The 23,448-nt window shown below is 33.4% G+C and overlaps 1 protein-coding gene and 1 pseudogene across 1 annotated transcript; one reads left to right on the top strand and one right to left on the bottom strand.

The window, feature by feature from the left end:
* Positions 1–6,005: 6,005 nt before the first annotated feature.
* On the bottom strand, positions 6,006–6,955 carry LOC100913240 (annotated as a pseudogene).
* Positions 6,956–21,774: 14,819 nt separating this feature from the next.
* Positions 21,775–22,713, top strand: LOC100928283 (olfactory receptor 8G1-like). The gene has a single exon (XM_003764332.2). The coding sequence runs from the start codon at positions 21,778–21,780 to the stop codon at positions 22,711–22,713; it is 936 nt and encodes a 311-aa protein (XP_003764380.1). The 5' UTR covers positions 21,775–21,777.
* Positions 22,714–23,448: the final 735 nt, after the last annotated feature.

Raw genomic sequence — 23,448 nt, 5'->3', positions numbered from 1 at the left:
ATGATCAATAATTATCTCTAGTTTTTCTTTGGTGACAAATTCCTTCCTCCTTCACAAATCTGAGGGGTAGACTATCCTATGTTCTTCTAATTTGTTTATAATATCATTCTTTATGTCTAGATCATGAACCCATTTCAACTTTATCTTTGTATAGACTATAGTAATTTAAACACAAAAATCCAATCTTTGGGGAAAACAACTTACTATTTGACAATAATTGCTGCAAAACTGGAAAGCAGTTTGGCAGAAACTAGACATAGGACAGACATTTCATACTATATACCAAGATATTGGTAAAAATGAGTACCTAATTTAGACATAAAGATGATATCATGAGCAAATTAAGTGAGCATGGAAAATCTTACTTCTTGGATTTATGGATAAGGGAAGAATTTATGAATAAGAAAGAAACAGAGAGAACACAAGAAGTAAAATGGATAATTTTGAGTATGTGAAATTTAAAAGTTTTTGCACAAGCTGAACAAATACAGACAAAATTAGAATAGAAGAAAGAAACTAAGGGAAAATTGTACAGTAAGTTTCTCTGATAATGGTCTCATTTCTCAAATATATAGTGAACTGAATTGAATTTATAAAAAAAGATACAAGTCATTTTTCAGTTCATATATGAACAAAATATGTGAAGTTATTTAACTTAGATCAAAGCTATCTATAGTTATATGAAAAAAATGCTCCAAATCACTCAATTAGAGAAATAAAAATTAAAAGAACTCTTAGATAACATCTCACTCCTATAAAATTGGCTAACATGACAGAAAAAAGAAAATGATAAATGGTGGAAAATGTGGAAAAACTGGGTCACTTATGCAAGGTTGGAGTTGTGAACTAGTACAACCATCCTGGATAATGGTTTGGAATTATCCCTAATATACTGTAAAACTGTACCCTCCCTTTGACCCAGAAATAACACTACATGGTCTGCATTCCAAAGAGATCAAAGAAAAAGGAAATTTATTTATATCTATACAAATATAGCAGTTCTCTTTGGTAAAATTTAGGGGACATCAATAGAACAACAGCTGAACAAGTTGTAGTGTATGATTGTGATGGAATACTATTGAGCTAGAAGAAATGATGAGCACAAATATTTCAAAGAAACTTGTTAAGACTTATTTGGATAAATTCAAAGTGAAGTGAAATCAAGAGAATCAAGAAAACATTGTTCAACAGTACAACAATAATATTGTACAGTGATTAACTATGAATGACTCAACTCTTCTGATCAATAAAATGATCCCAGATAAATTCAAAGGACTTGTAAGGGGAAAACACTATCCAATTCCAGAGAGAGAACTGATGAAGTCTGAGTACAGATAATCTTTTCAATTTTTTTTTTTGCTTTTTTTTCCAATATGGCTAATATGGAAACATTTTACATGATTTCATATATAATTGATATCACGGTTTTTTGCTTTGTTAATCCCTTTTTCTTTTTTCCTTTCTCTTCTTTCTTTAGTACTTTTGTCTCTCAATTTTTACTTCCTCCATTCTTTTCCACAAAATAAAATCTATAAAATACAGTTTGCCTACTGATTGCCAGGCATAGTAATCAAAGAAAGCAGTTTTCCATCCTATAAATTTTCAGTTTGGGAAAATGTCCATATTAAAAAAACATATAATCCTTTGGTAAGCATCCACATTTATGTTTTATTTGAGGGTAGAAAGGGACACAAGCAGTTAAAGATATATAGCACTAAAAACAAAATTTCTAAGAGAAAAATACATAGGAATAGAAACTTAATAGTGAAAAATAAACAGAACACATGAAACAAAATAATAGAATATTTGTTTCTTAATAGAATTACAGATTCTCAGAATTGGAATGTTGGAGATCATGCAATCTTTCCAACAACCCAAACAAGTTGGCACTTTGCTTTCTTTTAAAGACCTGAATTGATTGGGAAGTCTGACTTCTGAGGTAGTCAGAATAGCTTAAATTATTAGGTTTTCCTTTGTCTTGATTCTAAACTGGTTTTTATTTTTTATTTCTAAGTTTTCACTAATTGTTGTATTTCTATTCTCTTAAGACAACCAACTCTACTCCCATATATCCACTTTATATACCTGATAATAGTTGTAATTTTGATAACATTCCTTTCTCTCTCTCACCCCCTCCAGCATAAGTCTTCTTTTCTGACTAAACAATACCAATTTCCTTTACCAGTCTTCAAATGATCAGATCTTTGGTATATGTGTTGGCCTGATCAGTCTTTTCTGAATGTGATTTGACACATAAATAAGGACACAGGGTTTTTACATCTCTCATTCTTTCTCTTTACTTTTAGTGGCTCACAAATTTCAAAGAAGGAAAAAAAGTCAATTCACATGTCAGTGAAAAGAAATAGAGCCCATATTAGAGTCCATAAAAATAATATCTACCAGAAAACAATTCCCTATCCCCACCCTATCCCCACCACAGACAACTATATAACCTGAGCCATTCATATAGAGGAACTGTGTAATATTTCTGGCTATAATATATTTAGCACTTGTATTAAATTAAATAACAAAATGCAAATTAAATTTTGTGATTATTATCCAGGTTTTATTTTATCATCTATATTTCTCTGCCTGTAGTCCTCCATTCCAGCTATACAGAAATGATCCATTCTTTGTATGGAAGTAAATCCAATACTCTATATCACTCTACCCTTGATCTTTTCTAGGAGAAACAAGTGATTCAGCAGGAATTGGCCCAGTCAGATAACATATCAAGTGAAGCTGTGTAAATACACTGGAGATTTTTTTTTCCAAAACTACTTTAGTTTAACCAGAGTCAATGATCCCCACTCAGATGTCATTATCAGATCCTTTAAGGACTCTGCTTTGGTTTTCACTTTTGTACTATAGTTATGTAGTCATTATATTTGACAGTATATCTCCAGCTGTCAAGAGTACTCTACTTTTCCTTAATTATATCTCAGTCTATTAATTTATTCATTTAATAATGAAAAATACAAAAACAAAAAGTATTCAACTTTTGCATCTCTACAAAGTTATCCCACACTATCCAAAACAGAGTCATCACAATCAAGTCTTTCTGTGACGTCTAGAAATGGAATGCGTTTAAAGAGAGGTAGGTTTAATTCTTCATTCCTGCCAAATATTCCTCCTATTTGTGGTCAGAATCTCTTTTTTTTTTTTTCAAGCTCTATACTAAAATTCTCCTCTCATTTGGGTTCTTCATTATTTTTTTTTAAAACTAACCTTAGGTCCTTGAGAAATATGCCAGTAGGACACAAGCTCTGGAGAGTTCCATACTTCTGGAATATCTTTGAATCTGAGTAGAATGAGAGAGAACCTAAGCTGAAAATTGTAACTATGCATTCCATTTACAAATCTCTGTCTAAGGGATAATGCCTTCTTGTCACTTTCTCACTGTGATAAGGCATCAGAAGAAAAGCTTGCATAGTATATGTACCTCTTTTACATTTACCCAATTCTGATTTTTAAGGAGTATTTTCTTCAATATTTTTGTGCCTCTTATGAAGTTAATAATTTTCTTAATTTCTTGTGTTATTCTCACTTGCCTCCCAATTTTTCCTGTATCATTCTTTTATAAAAATGCACTTTTAAAAAATAAAAAAAAAGAGGAAGATAAACTTTTTTTATTTCATTCTGATGTATAAATAGTGAATGTATCAGATCTTTCCCTTGAAAGAATGTTCATGTTTGTATGTGAGAATTGACACTTTGGTGCCTAGTGAGGCTATTTGCTTTCTTTATAGGAGAAAATAAATTAATTTTGCAGCCAAAAGCTGTGCAAAAAAAAAAAATAAAATAAAAATGCACTTTTAGAAATTTTTATTAAGTTTGTGTCCAATCTGCATTTTCTTTCAGGTTCAACCTGTAGAAACTTTTCATACCATTATTTTTTGAGTTTATGTCTTGAACTTCCATTATCTTAATATCTTTTTATTGGTCACATTCTTTTGTTGTTGTTATTTGCTTATTTTTCAAGTCTGTTTCTTGACTTTGAACTTTATTTTAGAATTGGGTTTTGTTCACCTTTAGTGGTTGGGGATAGAGAGAAGGGTGTTTGACTTGACCTTATGACATTTATATTCTACAATTTTCCCAAGTAGATATAGAGATTTGAAAGTTTTTAGTGCTTCCAAGATTGTATGATCTGGGAAAAGTTCTGATTGCTATCCCCATGATTTGCATTTGGGTCCTTCCTCAAGTTCCCTACTGCCTTGAGACTACAACCCCCTCTCACCATCCTGAAAATAGGGAGCAGGCAAAGGAATTGTACCCTGTACTAGTACAGGGATCTCCTGTAATTTCTTTCTGATCAGTTGTTGAGGTCCCTTACTGTCCCTGGGTGCTAGGCCCTCCTTATTCCAACCACAGCTGTTGTCACTGACTCCAATGTGCATCACAATGACGCTTTCACTCCAGTACCACCTCAGTATTTGCATGCCTATTTTCTATCTTTCTAAGCTGACTTTCTGTAAAAAAAAAAATTCATTGTGACTTTTTTTTCTTGGTTATTCTATTAAGAATTCATTTAGAAAATTTTTTTAAAGTTGTTTAGAGAGAGATGTTGGAACTATTCAGCAAAAATTTCCCATTTCATTCTATTGTCTTATCTATACTCTTTCCTATTCCTTAAGATAAGATATATTCTTAAGACATTTAAGAAATTTGATTCAGTTTAGCCTGAAGACTAAAAGAATTCAAGAAAATGATGGCAATTTTTAGTTGTAAAGGGTTCTCATACGCTGTTTTATTTGTCCACAAGAAGGTATAAAGAAAAATAGGAAAAAGTTATAAAGAGATAAATTTAGATTTGATACAAAAAATCTTTCTATTAATGACATCTATGCAGAAGAGAAATGGGTTGTCCAAATATGTTGTGGATTACTCCTCATGGAATATATTTAAGGAGACACTGGATGATCATTTGCTGAATGTTATAAAGGGGAATTTTTTTCAATTGTATGTAGGATATGTGGCTCTGAGACCCCTTCCAACTTAGAGATCATGTGATTCTCAATGAGCATTTTGAAATTTACTTTCCTACAACATTGTACACAGCCACAATAAGATAATGTGATGATCAATTCTGATGGACTTGGCTCTTTTCAACAGCGAGGTGATACAGGCTAGTTCCAATCGTCTTGTGAAGGAATCATCCAAAGAGAGGGTTATGGAGACTGAATGTGGATCACAGCATAGTATTTTCATATTTTTTGTTGTTGTTTGCTTGCATTTTGTTTTCTTTCTCATGTTTTTCCTTTTTGATTTGATTTTTCTTGTTTAGCATGATAATTGTGAAAATGTGTATAGGAGAATTGCACGTTTAACATATATTGGATTTAACATATATTAGATTGTTATCTAAGGGAGGGAGTGAGGTGAAGGGAGGGAGAAAAAAATTGGAATACAAGATTTTGCAAGGACGAATGTTGAAAAATGTCTATGCATATATTTTGAAAATAAAAAGTTTTTAAAAAACTCCAAAAAAAGAAGTAATTTACTTTAATAAAGTCTAAATTACACATGGAAAATATTATACAACCATCTTTTTTTTCTTATTTGCATCTTGACTCTGCAAATAATTTATTGATTTCTCAAAGGTAGACAACCATCTTCTTTTTCTTTAGATTTCTCCAACACTCAGGTACCATAATGCAGTATTGACTTGATAAAAAAACATGGATGATGATGAAGTTTTTGTTGATAATGATGATGATTTTGATGATAATGATGATGCGATGAAAAAGTGAATTCTATCTCAATACTTATCAATTATGTAATCTGTAACCTGTTATAACAAGTTATAGAACTTTTTGAAGACTCACTATTTTTAAAAGTAGAAACAAAGCAGTTAAGCAGGTTGTAAAGTTAAAATGAAATTATGGATGCAAAAACATTTGAGAAAACTCAAGTATTATCAAAGGAGAAATCATTATTAATAATACGAACTCATAGAGCCTAGCTTTCCATCTACTTATTCTCTCTAATAGTAAATACCATTTTTAAAACTCCCTTTCTCTAATAACTTTCCTCATTGCTTTTTTTTACATCTTTATTTCTCAGACTATAGATAAAGGGATTCAACATAGGAATCACAGTTGTATAAAATACTGAAGATACCTTCTCTTGTTCCATAGACTGACTAGAAGGTGGTTTGAAGTACATGAATATAATTGACCCAAAAAAGATTGCCACAGCCAGCAGGTGGGAGCTACAGGTGCCAAAGGCTTTGAAAGCCAAAGGCTTTGAATCTGCCTTCTTTAGACCTGATGCGGAGGATGCTGCCTAAGATGAAAATGTAAGAAATAAGAACTGCTAAGGTAGGCACTAAAGTATTAAAGCCAGCAATGATATGAAGCAATAACTCATTGATTTGGGTGCTTGAGCAGGAGAGGTTGAGTAGGGGAAGTACATCACAAAAGTAATGGTTGATGATGTGGGATTTACAGAAGGAAAGTTTCATCATGAAGCTAGTATGGATCATGACTGAGATAAAGCCCAAACTGAAGGCAGCTGCCACCATCAAAGAGCAGACCTGGTAGGACATGATCACATTATAAAGCAATGGATTACAAATAGCAACATAGCGATCATAAGCCATCACTGTCAGAAGATATCCTTCTGAAACAGCAAAGACCGCAAAGAAAAAAAGTTGGGCCATACATTTGAAATAAGTAATAGTATTCTTCTTCCCTAAGAAATTCACCAGCATTTTAGGGGTAATGGCAGGGGAATAACAGAAATCTATAAGGGACAAACTGCTAAGGAAGTAGTACATAGGTGTATGAAGTAGAGGACTGACCATAATTAATAGGATCATACCTACATTCCCTACCACAGTAATGACATAGATACACAGGAATAGAAAGAAGAAAAGAAACTGGAGCTCTGGCTGATTTGTTAACCCTACAAGTATAAACTCAATCTCAGTGGAGTAATTTCCTGTAGTCATTGTCCTCTGAAGAAACCTGGAGGGATGGAAGAAAAAAGTCACATTATAAAGTATCTCACCTTGCCCACTAGAAAAGAACAAAGGCAAGATAGCATTCAGAATTTTCTTGTTGTGAGTTTCCCTAGGTCAAGGAGTATCTCTGTACCTCTAAGATACCATGGAAGACCTGAGGGATGCTAAATTGAAAGAAAGATCACAACTATACAAAAGGTTGTCTCACTTCCCTGATTCACTCAAATTCTATAATTCTTTATGTGCATATGAATCACAGGTCTCCTTATTTCACTCTTGGTACCTATGAAAAATAAAATGCTTATCAAGTTCAAAGTTCCCAAAATTATAGAATCTCAGAGGTAGAATTAGAAATTCTGTTCTAATTCTTTCTAAGAGGTAGTAATTGATTGGAGGAATAGAAATAATAGGAATTTCACAAGAAAGTGACTATCCTATCATAATGATATGACAGAAGAAAAGAAAGTCAGAAACTGTCAGATGAATATCCTCTATTTGGAGAGAACAGATTTTTTTTTAATGATTTCATCTGAAGAATACATAGAATGGCTTAAAAATCTAACGGGGACCAGCAGTTCAGGTATAACATTAAGTTCTCTAGATTGAAATTCTAAAGTCATTAAGAAAGAGTTGTGATGAAAGAAGGGAGAATGCTGAATTGTCTGGAGAGATTGAGGTGATTATACAAGGTCCTCAGCAACCAATATAGGTTTTTAAAACATATATAAAAGATGGAAGAAAGGGCAAGCTTTAGTCAATACAAAAGTTGGCAATATGGTGCTATACGAATAGTGTCAAGGTATGTGCAAAGAAAGAAGGGAATGATCCCACTTCCTTCTCTTTATTAATGAGAATGTTGGAATTGGAGGAGGGCAGAAAAGAAGTAATTAAAAAAAACCTCAGGTAATTTTTAGTATTGGCTGGCAGAATTTCCTTTTCCAGTTGCTAGTCAGACACACTACCCAATATAGTCACTTCAAAAGATGGATTTAAACATACAGAGATTTGTTTTGTCTAGAGGATATTCCTACAAATTGACTACCTTCTTCAATATTGAATACAATTTTTAACATTTTGACAGCACATGTCAAAAGATGAAGCAGACAATTCCTTGTTCTTCACTGCTATTTTCAAATCTTTTTTTTTCTGCCACTGAAACTTAGGTGTCTCTCCTCTTTTGATCCTCTATTTTCCTTGATATCACCCAGATTAATAGCCTGTTTACCATTATTTGGTGACTCAAAGATAACCTTGCCTTCTCAAGTAATTAATCACCTGATTTACAATCTTCATTTCTACCCCAACCTTTACATTCATACTTTGGAGTTTCACCATATATGCTGGTGTCTCTTCCAACACTATGGCCTTCTATTTCATCACCCTTCTCAGTTCTTATGATTGTACCTTCACTCCTCTTTAATCACACCCATGATGATTTCATTTTTACCTATCACCTGTGATCCTAACCTTTGAAATTCTTTATCTCAAATCTTCATCTTTTATCCTTTCATCTCTCCCTTGCCTCAAGGCATATTGTTTTCATTTTTTACTTAGCATCACTTCACCACTTTCTGCTTTTCCTATTCATTGTCCCTGTTCTGGCTTTATTTTTCTCTGTTCACAATATTCTCCATACAGTTACTAATTCAACTTTATTCTGTATTCTATCTCAGATTCAACATCACTATTTCTTATAACCACTCATTTCTTTAGAAACATGGAACCTCTAAACTTACTTGTTCATGTTTATTTGTTTGCTGCTGAATGTCATTAGAGGATAACAAGTCCCCTATAAAGTTATGTAATCTAATCTTTAGGAAAGCCCTCACTGCTTCATCCTAGTCCTCTCACTGTTCCCTGATTGAGCTTTTATTACATTTTTCACACTGCTTATTTCAGAATTTCTTTTCTCCTTAGGCCACTTATGCTACTTTTTCTCAACCATCTCAATTTGATATGGTGCAACTCCTCGAGAGAATGTAGCAATAATCGTAAGGCCACCTGGCCTTGGGAGTGATGTAGTTATAAATGATATATTTCTTCTCCTAGGTTATCTTGCTCCAGTTTACTCTATCTGACCAGGATGCAAAGGCCACAACTATTACTGAAACTAATGAGCAACAATAATGAGGTGCTTAAAGTTGACACGGACACAGAACAAAATTGGATGTCTTCCAGTTAACCTAGTGAAGTTTCAGGCCTAAAAACACACCTCCAGAAAGTTCCCCTGTGAACTCTGCCCAGAGAATTGTGGGTATTGCACTTGTATACAAAGTCAGAAACTGACTATTATTTAATTCCACCTCTAAGCCATAAAATTAGCATATCATTGACATGAAGACCTGGTTTCTCTAGCTTTTCCCGATAAATTTATTTTCCTGCTCCTGGTTTTTTGCTAAATTTTTTTGGAACTTAATCTGCTGTTAGTAGTGACAATACATTTTTGCCCTTTTACTAGGAGACAAACTGAGTTTACAAATTCTTTCACCATATCCGCAACACCAACCTGGGATCCCTAATATGGTTGGGTTAACTTCACCTCAACAAACCGAAAACTTTAGCATGTTACTTACTGAATAGCTATCTGTTGTAAGGTCTCTTTTTTCTCTAATTTTATACTTCAAATACTCTTAGTATCCTTTGTCATTCTCTTATCATTTTGAGAAAGAGATGGTCCATAACTCTGACAAGGTTAATTGTTCTAATTACATCCTTGTTCCTTTACTCTCCCATCTGGAAGTTTTTCTCAATATTTCTTTGTATCTGTTTCTGTCTCTATCTGTTTCTGTTTCCATCTTTGTCTTTGTATCTGTCTGTCTGTCTATCTGGCTTTCCTTCAAGGTTTCATTCAAATGCCATCTCTTCTATAAGATATCTTTATTCCCTCAGTAGTTTGTATTTCTGTATTTCTTCTATTATAGTGACTGTATTTTTTTTTTATTCTTTTCACTTACTGAATGCATACTGGTGTTTTTTCCTCCAAGGATTATTAATTTCTTGAAAAAGAAGTTCTCAATTTTCATTGCATTATTCTCAGTACCTACCATTGTCTTTTCTAGAGCAGTTACATGAAAGAAAATTGTTGAATTAAATTTAATTGGAGATGTTAGCATCACTAATAATGAATAGGAACCTCACAAAATTGACAGTATGATGAGACATACAGTAGGAGCTTATGGCATAGGTCTCTTATTTTGTTATACGTCTAAAGCACTCAATGTCATTAAAAAAGGACTATGGGAATATTTGACATCAGTGTCCTGAAGGATTATGAAATAGCTTGCAACCTCAAGGCAGAACATATAAAGGATTCTCTAGTTTGCTTGATCAATTATCCATTAATAATTTACCTTTTCTCCAAATATCTCAATGTACCATATAGGGCTTCTAAGTTCCTGTAGTTCAGCTTAAATATTTTCAGTGTTATTACCTATATGAATTACTATTTCAATTTTTGAATATTCATGTATGTCTATTTTGAGTTTTCTTCATTTGGAAGATTTTGTTTTCCACAGATTATAAAAATATTTTGCTTTGATCAGCCAAAGAGAAAGTTTGTACATAGTACTGTGAAATTGAAAATTTATTTTTAATTCTATTTTTGTTAAGACTTAATCAAGTTCACTCAGGTAACTTCAAATCAATTGGGTTACCATTCTACTCCATCCTTTCATTGTAATTTATATCCCCTCTCTTATAACCTTGCTCATCACTCACTTTTCAGAGAAACAACACAAAGGTCAATCTCATCGATTTAAAACTTTTGGAGATAAGGTCAATTTAATCAATTAAAAACTTGTTATTGCAGCTCCCTTGCCTGAATCCCATAATCTTAGGACTACTCCCATCATGTATATTAAAGGAGGAGCTAAGCTGATACTTACCCAGATACATTATTGAAACATCTACCCAATCAGAAGAATATTTACCTGCATTTCTCAAGGTTTTGTTCTGTCAATCACTTGTTAATCACTGTAAAAGATTCTCTCATTCCTAACTCAGGGGTGCTTTGGTCTCTAAGAGTACATTGATCCCCTTTATTAATAATTTCTAGTCTTGCTAATAAATGAACTATGCTTGGAAGTTTGTCTCTCAGATTTTCTATCACAACAGTATCTATACGTTTTTGAGGCAATTTCTATCTTGTATCTTGTAGCTATCATAGCAGTTAATAAAGAAATAGGCCTTGGCCAAGTAGTTAAATAGAAAACCAATGAATTATTTCTTCAATAGGCCCTCTCACATTTACTATAAGGAAAAAGAAATAAAATTAAGAACTTTCTAATGTAGAGGAAGGGAAAGAAAGAAACCTGACATCTAGGCTAGATGAGATGATTATTAGACAGTCATAAGGGTCATTTGTCTTGTGATATGATAACTATTGAATTGGCAGAAAGTAAATTCAAATATGGATTGAACATCGACTCTGTGCAAACCATGATCTTAGATACTATGTGGAGCCTGTGATCTGAAGGGAGTCAAAAGGTAGACCATCTTAAAATATCTCCCCCATTGTCTTGCTATAAATCCTAAAATTCTAGTTATTGAAATTTCTCTTGTATACTTGGTATAGTTTAAGACATTAAGTTACTTGGGATTGGATGCTGGGAACAATTCATAAGCTAATATTAGCAAAGTTTGTTTATCTGATTTAACTTTCATTTAAAATAAGAGAAGATCTTGAAATCAAAAATCATAAGACAAATGTGGTCTTATGGTGGAATCCATAGATTAAAAGATAGGATATTTGGTTTTCAGTTCTGGGCCTACCACTAAGAAACTGTGCAGCTTTGGGTAGGCCACATGTATTCTTTGGGATTCATTTTCATTATCTATAAAATAAGTGTTTTAGTTCAAATGATAGTTTTCTAGAATTCTAATTCTTGTATATAATGCAAGAGTAGAGGTAAGAGTAAAGTAGAAGAACAAAGTCAACATTTGAATTATATAGTTAAAAATTAAGATTTTTTTTTAAATCTTAGATTTTTCTGTCAGGGCAGAATAAAACTGAGTTGACCCTGGACATAAGAAGGCAACATAAGGTGAAAAAGACACACAAAGGCAAGAACTGTTATCTTTGGATATGAATATCAAAGAGAAACGTAATGTTCTTAATGATGATCTTTCTCTCTTTTCTTTGAAAAAAAATTTATACTTAGGATACCAAGATAAAAAGAGAGACACAGAAAGAGACAAAGAGAGAGGGAGAGAGACAGAGAGAGAGGAAAGAGAGAGAGAGAGAGAGAGAGAGAGAGAGAGAGAGAGAGAGAAAGAGAGAGAGAGAGAGAGAGGAAAGGAGAAGAGAGAGAGGGAAGCAGGGAGGACAGAGGGAGAGAGATGGAGAGAGAGAGAAAGACAGAGACAGAAAGATGGAAAGAGAGGAAGAACAAGAGTGAGCATAATATGTATAATATATTTGGTTGCATTTTTTTCTTTAATGTGTTGGCAAAACAATTTCTGGGCAGCTGGTTGGAACACTGGATAGTCCTATAACCTGAAATTTGGAAGATGAGTCTTCTTGAGTTCAAATCTGGCTCGGACTCTTCCAAGCTATGTGACCCTGAATGAGTCATGCAGCCTTGTTTGTCCCTGTTCCTCATCTTTAAAAGACTCAAGAGAAAGTCATCTTGCTCTGTCCTAAAAAGGAACTGGCCATCACTGAAAATTGAACAAAATCAACAAATTCTAAAGTCTAAGACAGAAGTCTTTATGAAAATGATAGTAAAAGAGGAATTCAGAAACTTACCCTGCTTCCTCTAACTGGATGATTGATATAGTCTTTGCCTGTACTTCACACATGAGAGAGGCCTGTTCTATCACTTACCCTGCTTCCTCTAACTGGATGATTGATATAGTCTTTGCCTGTACTTCACACATGAGAGAGGCCTGTTCTATCACTTTCTAGCTTTCCAAATACTTAGGTGAGAACTGTTTGCTGTAGTTAACAAATAAATTAAAATCCATGTGGATCTAGTCTTATGAGCTCTTAGGGTCAGAAGATAGAATCAGGCAATTTATTTTAATTGACTTTAATGACTCCAGGAAAGGAGGGTAAGATGACATAAGTATTTTCATTTTCTAATCTTAGAGCTCAGGGACCTGATTAGAAAAATAGGAATGCATCAATCCCTTTAGGATCTCTTGACCTCTGGAAATAGTATTTTATAGAAAGAAAAATGGAGGGATCTTTTGAAGCATTTAAATCAGGAGTTAACATGATATTGTAGAAAGGCACACTTTCAAATTCTAAGGGAATGGATTTGAATCCTGAGTTTCTACTGAATTTGCTACATAGTCAAGTCACTTCCAATTCTTTGAGGTCCTAGAGTTATTTTAACTCTAAAAATGAAAAACTAATAAAAGTGATATATGATATTATCTCAAAAGTTTTTTTCCAGATCTACGACACTTTTAATTTTTCATTGTTTTGTTTGATAACATTTTGCATGCCATCCTTTCTAAATTATTCAGAGTTTTCTACATATGTCTCTTGTGTGACCAGTGTCTAAAAATCTTCTTGGCTTTATGAATAAGGTATAATTTTGGGGATTGGGAGTAGCTTCATTCCTTTCTTTTTTAATTTTTAAATATGATCATAGATTCTATTGTAAGGTTCTGGCTAGCTTTCTGGAGGCCCTCTGGAATGGGTCTTAGTTTCAGTGGAGGAAATGCAGGAGAGCCACCAAGAGGCTGATGAAGATGTAATGTCTCTCTCCCAGTCCTTGTTGGCTCTTATATGCTCTATTATAGGTACATCATCATAGGTGTCAATCTTGTAGAATAGGTGTCAACTTGTAGAACTATACTAAGTACTAAGTACATGTAAACTAGAGAATCATTATCTTAATTCCACTGAGTTAACACCTTATTGTAAGATTAAACCAATCATACTGAGTTCCTGCCCTTTACATGCCATGACAGTTTTTATATTCTTTACTTTTAGATTTAAATGCTAATATTCCCTTCCAGCTCTAGAGGCATATTTCTTTAGGAAAATTCAAAATTCAAAAACAAGAGTCAAGAGAAACCTAGAAAGGCAAATTACTTGGAGCAGTTTGCAGGGATTGTAAAATCATTCATTTACTGCTAACAGTATAATGGGGGGAAAGTAACAAGTGTCCCTTCAGAATTTTCCCCCCCCAAGAATTTTGATGGAGTTAAATAAAAATATAAGATTTGGGATGGATTGGTTCTATTCTGAGGATTTGAGAATTGACAAAGAAGGGAATATACTAGTGCAGAAAGAAGGAAGATAGAGCAGACTTTACTCTTTCTTCAAACTGAAGAAAGTTGCACAGTAATGAAGGAAGGAAGAAAGGAAATGGGCAAATGAAAGAAGGGAAGTTTTATAAACTTCGATCTTCTCTAAATAGTTAAAGGAGTGCTGAATGTAACATAAAAACACAAATATTTTTGCGTAGAAACACATCAAGCTCAACAGGGAAACAATGGAGTATAACAAACTGAGGGAGAATAATATTATAGAGATAAAAGTCATAAGCAAAATAAAATTCCTGCTCCTTAAGGGAAAAAGGAAAGAAAAAAAAAGCATAGAGCTGGAATCTTAGGGGAATGCAAACCAATTTAAAAATGAATAAATTATAGTATGTGAATGTATTGTAATGTTAATGCAGTGAAATTATAAGAGATGATTCCAGAGAATTCTGGGAAGATTTTAGTGATGTAGAATGAAGTAGAAACATTTGTGGGAGGACAACTCCATGAAAAAGGAAAAACCAATATTGAAAAATGTATGAAATTTCATCAAATCAATGACAAAATATGTCTCTGAAGTATCTTCCCTTCCTTTTGAAAAGTGAAGTTAGGGAGAGGTAAACAGTCTTTGATACAGACCAAAATTCTGTAGTAAAATAATTGTATTCATGGCTTGCCCACCTTTAAAATATTATCTTAATGTAGAGTTATTTCTCACTGATACTTGGAACAAGAACTCTAGAGAACTACTTAATAGAGGCTAAAATGCTTGAAAGTCTATCATTAAAAGATTATCTGTTAATTGAGATAACTATTGATATGGTTAATACATAATAAGAGGTGATTGAAATGATAACATTTAAAAAGATAATTTATAATAGGGAAGGCTTTTATGTAGGTCATATACTGCATAATTTTACTGTATTTTTATAGTAGTTATTTTTTTCATAAGTATACTTGAATGTAAGCTCCACGAGGGCAAGGATAATGCCTGTCTCAAACTTTATCTTTCTTCAGAAAAGACCAAAATCTCCCATTGCATCAAGAGTCATCTCCAATTATCCTGATCTATGTCTTGCCATTAAGACCCATATAGCACTGGAGGAAAAAATGAGGCTGATGACTTTACAACGTTCCCCTTCACTTCAGTCCAATTCACTTGCATGTTACGGCATCATCTCCCTGATGTCAAGGTCTTTTTCTAAAATGAAGGACAAACAATAATATCTGTGAATAAAAATAGGAACTGCCCCAATTGGGACAGGGACACAATTGGAACTGGACAATTGAGCAATAAAATTCTTTCTTCCTATTTTCCCTCCACCCCTCTCTCCTTTCTTTTTTTCCTTCCCCTTTTCTTTTCTCCTTTCTTTCTTCCCATCCTTCCTCCTTTTCTTTCTTGCTTCTTTCCTTCCTTCCTCCTTCATTAATTAGGTCTTGTTAATTAGCCAAATTAAATCCTAGGCCTTGTTTGGGTCCTGGTTGACTCAGAATGAATGTAAAGAGTAATTGTTTTATTTTAACCAGAAACTGAAAGTTGTCCCCTCCTAGACTGATTTCTTTTGACTAGGTAAAAAAGGCTATTTTTTTCCCCTTCTATCTTATCTAGCCTTAATCTAAACTGATTTGAGTGTTGCCTCAGTCAAAATGAGACCTAATACAAACCTTATCTCAAAAAGACCAAAATCTATTGCATCCAGGACCATTCCTGGTCATCCTGGGCCCACCACTGGACCCCAATATCTCTGGAGAAGAATGTGAGGTTTTTGACTTTTGCAAAGTTCTCTCTCACTTCATTTTTATTTTGTTATAGTATTAATATTTCTTTTGTTTACAAAAACTTCTTTACACCTCCCCAAAGGTCAATAACTTCATAAAACAAGATTGTTCAAAGTACAATTCTTTTGTAGCTATTTGTCTTTTTGACTTCAAACCTCCTTTTATCTGCTGTGCCTCTCCTTTGAGGGTAGAGGAGTGGTATACTCCACTTTTTGAACATTTTCATCTCTGGTCATATTCTTCACATCCCATTGACTTTGAATTCCATTGGATCATCATTCAAACATCATTCCACACCTCCTACTTTTCAATCTCTCATTCCCATTCCCCTCAACCATCCCACACCAAGATCTCACCCTAACTCCACCCAGTTCTTTTACTGTGCCCTCTGGAATACCTGTTCCATAAGCAACAAATTCCCCTTCATCTTAAATCTGTTTTTTACCACTCCTTCCATGAGGTAGCTCTTACTGAAATTTGGCTTTCCCATGAAGACATAGCCTCCTTGGCTACCTTTTCCAGTACTCCTTTTATTTTCACTCATCCTCCTCAGAAAAATCGTCAAAGCAGGGAAGTTGATTCCCATTTCTCCCCATTACAACTTCTGGATTCTCCCCCTTTCTCACTCACTCAGCAATCTCTTTTCCTTTGAGGATCATACTATCTATATCAATCACCCAATCAAAATCCTGGTAGCTATTGTCGATTAGACTTTCAGTTCACTCTTCTTTCTTCCATAATGAGTTCAATATTTGATTTAGAATTTTTCTCTTGTCTTCAACTCTTATTGTCATACTAACCTTGCACCTTACTCCTCAAAACACTTTTTATTCCTGTGACACTGGCTTCAATATGTTGTTTACAAGAAACACACTTGAAAAGAGACACACACAGAATGTGTAAGAAACCAGAGCAGAATGTATTATGTTTTAGCTGAAGTATAATTAAAAATTCTGATCTCAGACAAAGCAAAAGCAAATACAGAACTAAGTAAAAGAGATAAGGATGGGAACTACATCTTGCTAAAAAGTACCATAGGCAGTGAAGCAATATCAAAACTAAACATAGATGCATCAAGTAGTGTAGCATCCAAATTATTTTTTAAATTTATTTATGGATTTTCCCATTACATTCAAAACAATTTTTTATATTTGTTTTTTAAGATTTTTGAGTTCTAGATTCTCTCTCTATTCCCACCTACAATTAAGAAATCACATGTGAAGTTATACAAAACATTTCCATAAAAGTCGAGTTGCAAAAGATAACATAGATCTCCCACCCTAATGAAAATAAAAACCTTCAAGAAAAATTAAGTTAAAAATAGAGATAGAGAAATGGCTTTGATCTGTATTGAGACACAATTAGTTCCTTCTCTGGATATGGATAGGATTTTTCATCATAAGTTCTTCAGAATAGTTGTAGATGATAGTACTAATAAAAATAATGGAATTATATACAGCTGCTCATCCCAGAACATTGCTATTACTTTTTGTACAGTATATCACACTTTGTTCATGGAAGACTTTCTAGATTTTTTTTTTCCTGAGAGCATTCTGCTCATCATTTCTCAGATAACAATAATATTTCATTAGTGAAACTTGCTTCAATTTTTTTATTATTACTAATTGTATTTCCCCATTTATTCTCCTTTTCCTTTTATCCTGTCCCTCCTCAAAAGTATTTAGCTAGTGACCACTCCCTTCCCTACTATGCCTTCCCTTTTATCACCCTCTGCTCCTTCTCATATCATATCTCCTGTCCTCTCCTCCTATTTTCCTGCAGGGTAAGACAAGTATTTGTATGTTATTTCCTATTTGTGACATTTCTGAATATACAAATTTTTTTATTTTTTATTTTATTTATTTATTTATTTATTTATTTATTTTGCTGAGGCAATTGGGATTAAGTGACTTGCCCAGGGTCACACAGCTAGGACGTGTTAAATGTTTGAGGTCATATTTGAATTCAGATCCTCTTGACTTCAGGGCTGGTGTTTTATCTACTGTGCCACCTACCTGCTACCCATCCAAATTCTTAAAGGAGAAATTAAATGAATTACTGGGAAAATAGACAGCAAAACACACTAGTTGGGATCTCAGGTGTCCCCTCTCAGAATTTAATAAATCTCAGCAAAAAATAAACAAGAAAGAAACTAAGGAGTTAAGTAGAATATTAAAAAAAGTTAGATATGATTTTTGAAAAATCAGAAAACTGAAGGGGAATAGAAAGGAATATATCTTTTCTCAGTAGCATGTGGCACCTGCATAAAAAGGGGTGGCTTAAAATCAATTATATAAAGTCAGGATTATTAAATGTATTCTTTTAGTATCATAATACAATAACTACATTGAACAAAGTACAGTGGAAAGATTAATAATTAAGATTATTAACTATAAACCAAATGATCTAATTCTAAAGAATAAGTGGTTAAAAAACCAATAATAGAATCATTTGGTAATTTCATTAAAGAAAATGACAACAATGAGACAACATACCAAAATTTATGGGATGCAGCCAAAGCAGTATTTATGGGAAACTTTATTTCTCTAAATTCTTATACCAACAAAATAGAAAATTAACAGACCAACAAATTGCACATGCAAAAAAAAAAAAGAAAGAAAAAGAACACATTAAAAAGTGAGCACCAAATTGGGAATCCTGAAAATCAAAAATGAAGTTAATAATATTGAAAGTAAAAGAACTAATTTTGAGCTAATGAAACTAAGAACCGATTTTATGGGGGAAAAAAATCTAATAAGGTAAACCATGGATTAAACTATTTTTTAAAAGAACAAAACAAAATTACCAATATGAAAAATAAAAAAGACAAAATCACTATCAAAAGGGAAGAAATTAAAGCATTCATTAGGAAATATTTTGCCCATTTGAATGTCAATAAATCTGACAATCTGAGTGAAATTAATGAATATTTACAAAAATTTAAATTCCCCAGATTAACAGATCAGGAAACAGAATGACTAAATAACCTCATCTTAGAAAAAAAAAGAAATTAAACTAGCTATTGATAAACGGCCTAAGAAAAAAATCCCCATGGTCAAAAAAGTTCAGAAGTGAATTCTCCCTAATATTTAAAGAATAATTAATTCCAATACTATATAAACTATTTGGAAAAATAGGTGAAGGAGTCCTACAAAGCTCCTTTTATGACATGAATATAGTGCTGATACCTAAACCAGAAAGAGGTAAAACAGAAAAAAGAAAATTATGCCCAATGAATATCAATGCAAAAATTTTGAACAAAATACCAGCAAGGTGATTACATCAATATATCACAAGGATTATACACTGTCATCAGGTGGGATTTATGCCAACGATACCTCAGGATTGATTCAATATTAGGAAAACTATCAACATAATGGACTATAAATGTTTTTGTGACGGAATATTACTATTCTATGAGAAATGATGAGCAGGATGCTCTTAGGGAAAAAAAAAACAAAAAGCTGGAAAGTCTTTCATGAACTCAAGCAAAATGAAATGTACTGTATGCAAAATAATTGTAATGTTCTAGGATAATTTGGTATAAATGGCTTTGCTATTCTCATTAGTACAGTTATCACCACTACTCTGAAGAACTTATGAAGAAAAATCTTATCCATACTCAGAGAAATCATGTGATTATTTCACTAGATTCTGAAAAAGCTTTGGACAAAATACAGCACCACCCATTTTTTATTAAAAACACTAGAGAGTCTGAAGAAAGGGAACATTCCTTAAAATGATAAGCAGTATCTATCAAAAGCATTATCTATAATGGGGATAAACTACAAGTCTTTCCAGTAAGATCACGGGTGAACCAAGGATGCTATGAGAAAAGAAAAATAAGTAAAAGGAATTAAAATATATATATAATGAAGAAACAAAAACTATCATTATTTGTAAATAATATGATCTTGACAATTTTTGAGAACCCTTGAGAATCAACTAAAAGTTACTTAACATAATTAAAAACTTTAGTAAAGTTGCAGGGTATATAATAAACCCAAACAAATCATCAGTGTTTCTATATATTACTGACAAAGTCCAGCAGTAAGAGATAGAAAGAGAAATTCCATTTAAAATAACAGTAACAACATAAAATAGTTGGGAATTTGCTTGCCAAGAATAATCTAATAACTATATGAATACAATTACAAAAAAACTTTTCAACATAAATAAATTAAAATCCAAATCTAAACGGTTGGGAAAATATCATTTGCTCATACACAGGCCAAGTCAATATAATAAAAATGTCAATTCTGCCTATATTCATTTACTTATTTTGTGCCATATTGAATAAAACTACCAAAAGATCATTTGATAGAGCGAGAAAAAAATAAATAAGATTCATCTAGGGAAAAAAAAGTCAAAAAGGGAGGAAGATTTGTATTTCAAAATCTTGTAAAAAATTAATGCTAAACATTGTTTTGGCATATAATTGGGAAAAAATGAAATACTAGCAAAAGAAAAAAATAAATTATTAGTAAGTGAATGATAATGTCTCATCAATCTATGGATTCACTAAATCTATAGGTAACCTAGATTTAAGAGAATATGTTAGTCTGGTTTAGCCGTTAGAGCTAAAGAAAGGAGTTTAATCCTATAATCAAACTAAAAATAGAACAGAATAATCAATGATAATTTATTTCCTTTTCAGTTTCTTCAGAATTTATCCCAGAGCTTTAGAATTCACTCTGACCCCTCATCTGTAAACCATAAGCCAGAATAAATCAAAGATTTATTAGCTTAATAAAACCTATTAAGCTTGGGGAGCAAGTACCAATGACGTCTTCCCAGAAGAGCTAAAATCCCAGGTGAAGTAAGAGCCTTCCTGAGCCTCTGTCAGTATTTCTAAATATTTCTCAAGACTTTATGTTCTCAAGAGATAACATTCATTTAATATATATCTGCATCTCTGATGTCATTAATGGGTGATATTTTTTCCCTTACATTTAGCGTAAACCCTATAGAAAAAGCCAGAGTCAGAAATTGTAATATGGGATGTTTAGAATAGGAGTTTGATACACGAGGGATCATGCTAAGGATTGCTAGTGTTGACTTCATTATTTCCCCTCTAGGACATTGTTAATGAAGATCCTAACTCTTAGAAGGTTGGATAATGAGTGTCTAACAAATCTGTCCTTTTTGCAAACTCAGTGCCATGGGATCTTAGGGTGCTGGGAAACATAAACTCTTCATCCTATATTGTCTTCAATAGCTCCTGACATGGATTGTTGAAGAGTGACAGTGCAATGGACTATTCTTTTCCTCTTCCAAGAATCTTTTTTTGAAGAGAGGACCACAGTTCTATTGAAATTCTTACTTTGTGATCCAAAGAAATCATTGAACATCTATTTGTAAAATGTTTTTTTAATTACTTAAAACAATATAAGAATCATGAAACTTTACTGAATTAGCCTCATTTGAAGGTCAATAATAACTCAGTTGATTTTAGAAACATGAGCAAGTCCTGGAAGGGAACCAGAACAGGACAGAGACTGTGAAGAAGCATTGGCATTTATTCTTTTCCCTATAGCCTCATCCCTCAATGTTACTAGATATTGGAATCTCTGCCCCAAGAAAAGTCATCACTGGTCCAATTAAATAAAACCAGGCAAAGCTTATTCTATTAGTTGTTTTAATTTCCCATATTCCTGGGAGTCTACCAACAATACTGGGCATCCAGAAGCACCAGAAACAAGCCTGAAGGATCATGGAATCAGTGTCCTCTTCTGTATGCAGTTCCTCTGGGTAAGAGAACTCACAAGAACTTTCTCTAATGTGATGCTTTGTTCAGTCACTAAAGATCTCAGAGAATGTACACAGGAAATAATTCTGTAGTGACTGAGTTTATCCTCACAGGATTGACAGATTGGCCAGTGCTTCAGATTCCCCTCTTACTATTATTCTTGGGCATCTATGTGATTACCATGGTGGGAAATCTGGGCATGATAACATTGATTGGAGGTACGTCTCACCTCCACACTCCCATGTACTATTTACTCAGCAGCTTATCTTTCATTGATCTCTGTCATTCTACTGTGATCATCCCCAAAATGTTGATGAATTTTGTGTCAGAGAAGAACATCATTTCCTATAATGAATGTATGACTCAGCTCTATTTCTTCCTCATTTTTGTAATTGCAGAGTGTCACATGTTAGCAGCTATGGCATATGACCGTTATGTGGCCATTTGCAGGCCCCTGCTATATAATGTTATTATGTCCCCTCAGCTGTGCATTTGGCTTGTAGGTGGTGTATACTTCATGGGCTTGGTTGGTGCCACAGCTCACACAGGTTGTATGCTTAGACTGTTCTTCTGTAAGGACAATGTTGTCAACCATTACTTTTGTGATCTCAGTCCCCTCCTAGAACTCTCCTGTTCCAGCATCTATATTAATGAAGTGGTGGTTGTTTGTCTCAGTGCATTTAACATCCTCACCCCAACTCTGACCATTCTTAGCTCTTACATCTTCATTATTACTAGCATTCTCCGCATCCGTTCCACTGAAGGGAGATCCAAGGCTTTCAGCACCTGCAGCTCCCACATGGCAGCTGTTGGTTTCTTCTTTGGTTCTGGTGCATTCATGTACCTACAGCCCTCTTCAGTCAGTTCCATGGAACAAGGGAAAGTATCCTCTGTATTTTACTCAATTCTTGTCCCTATGTTGAACCCTCTGATCTACAGCCTGAGGAACAAGGATGTTAAAGTTGCCATGAAGAAATTCATGGAGAAGAGAATATTATGGTGAAGAAAAAAATATTAGTTGGATGTTGTTTTAAATAGTGTGTTACATTTGTGAGATCAACTGTCTTTCTGTGTCAGATGTTAGACTCCCTTGATATGCATATTTCTCTTAATCCTTTTTTAAAATCATCTTTTCCTACTATAGGGTTTTTCCCTTCATTTTTTTATTGTAATGATTATCTTGGAGGAATTGTAATAATCAGATAAAATAATATCTCATAGTTTTTATATACTACTGAATATGTTAGAATTAAGAATAACATAAATGCCAGATCACATATAAGGTTTCCACTTCTCAAGAGCTTCATCTGTAAATAATTTGCCTTAATCTTTAGAATGGGACCCTGATACATTTGTACTATCTCTGCTTCCTCCTTAACTTCATCTGTCTTCCATTAGGTAATCCCAATTAATCTGAAATTGTTGTTTTTTTTTTTTTTTGATATGTTGGTCCACTCATCAGATGCTTTAAAATTGGCTTATGTCCTAGACCACCTTTTTCCTATCACCTTGATCAGCCACTTTAATCTCCTAGGCAAATTTCTCATTCTTACTGAATATTAAGTCCCTTCAACCTATTTGATTTTCTTGTTCTCTCTCATATAGACTAGCTAGCCTCTGATTTTTATAATTGTTAAGTCACTTTTCAGTTGTGTTTGACTCTCTGTGACCCTACTTGGGGTTTCTTGGTAAAGATACTAGACTGGTTTGCTGTTTTCTTCTGTAGAACATTTTATAC

Source organism: Sarcophilus harrisii, chromosome 3, assembly GCF_902635505.1.
Source record: "Sarcophilus harrisii chromosome 3, mSarHar1.11, whole genome shotgun sequence".
In the NCBI taxonomy this organism is placed as follows: Eukaryota; Metazoa; Chordata; class Mammalia; order Dasyuromorphia; family Dasyuridae; genus Sarcophilus; species Sarcophilus harrisii.
The sequence above is the reverse complement of the archived record's forward strand: the minus strand, read 5'-3'. Positions and strand labels throughout refer to the sequence as shown.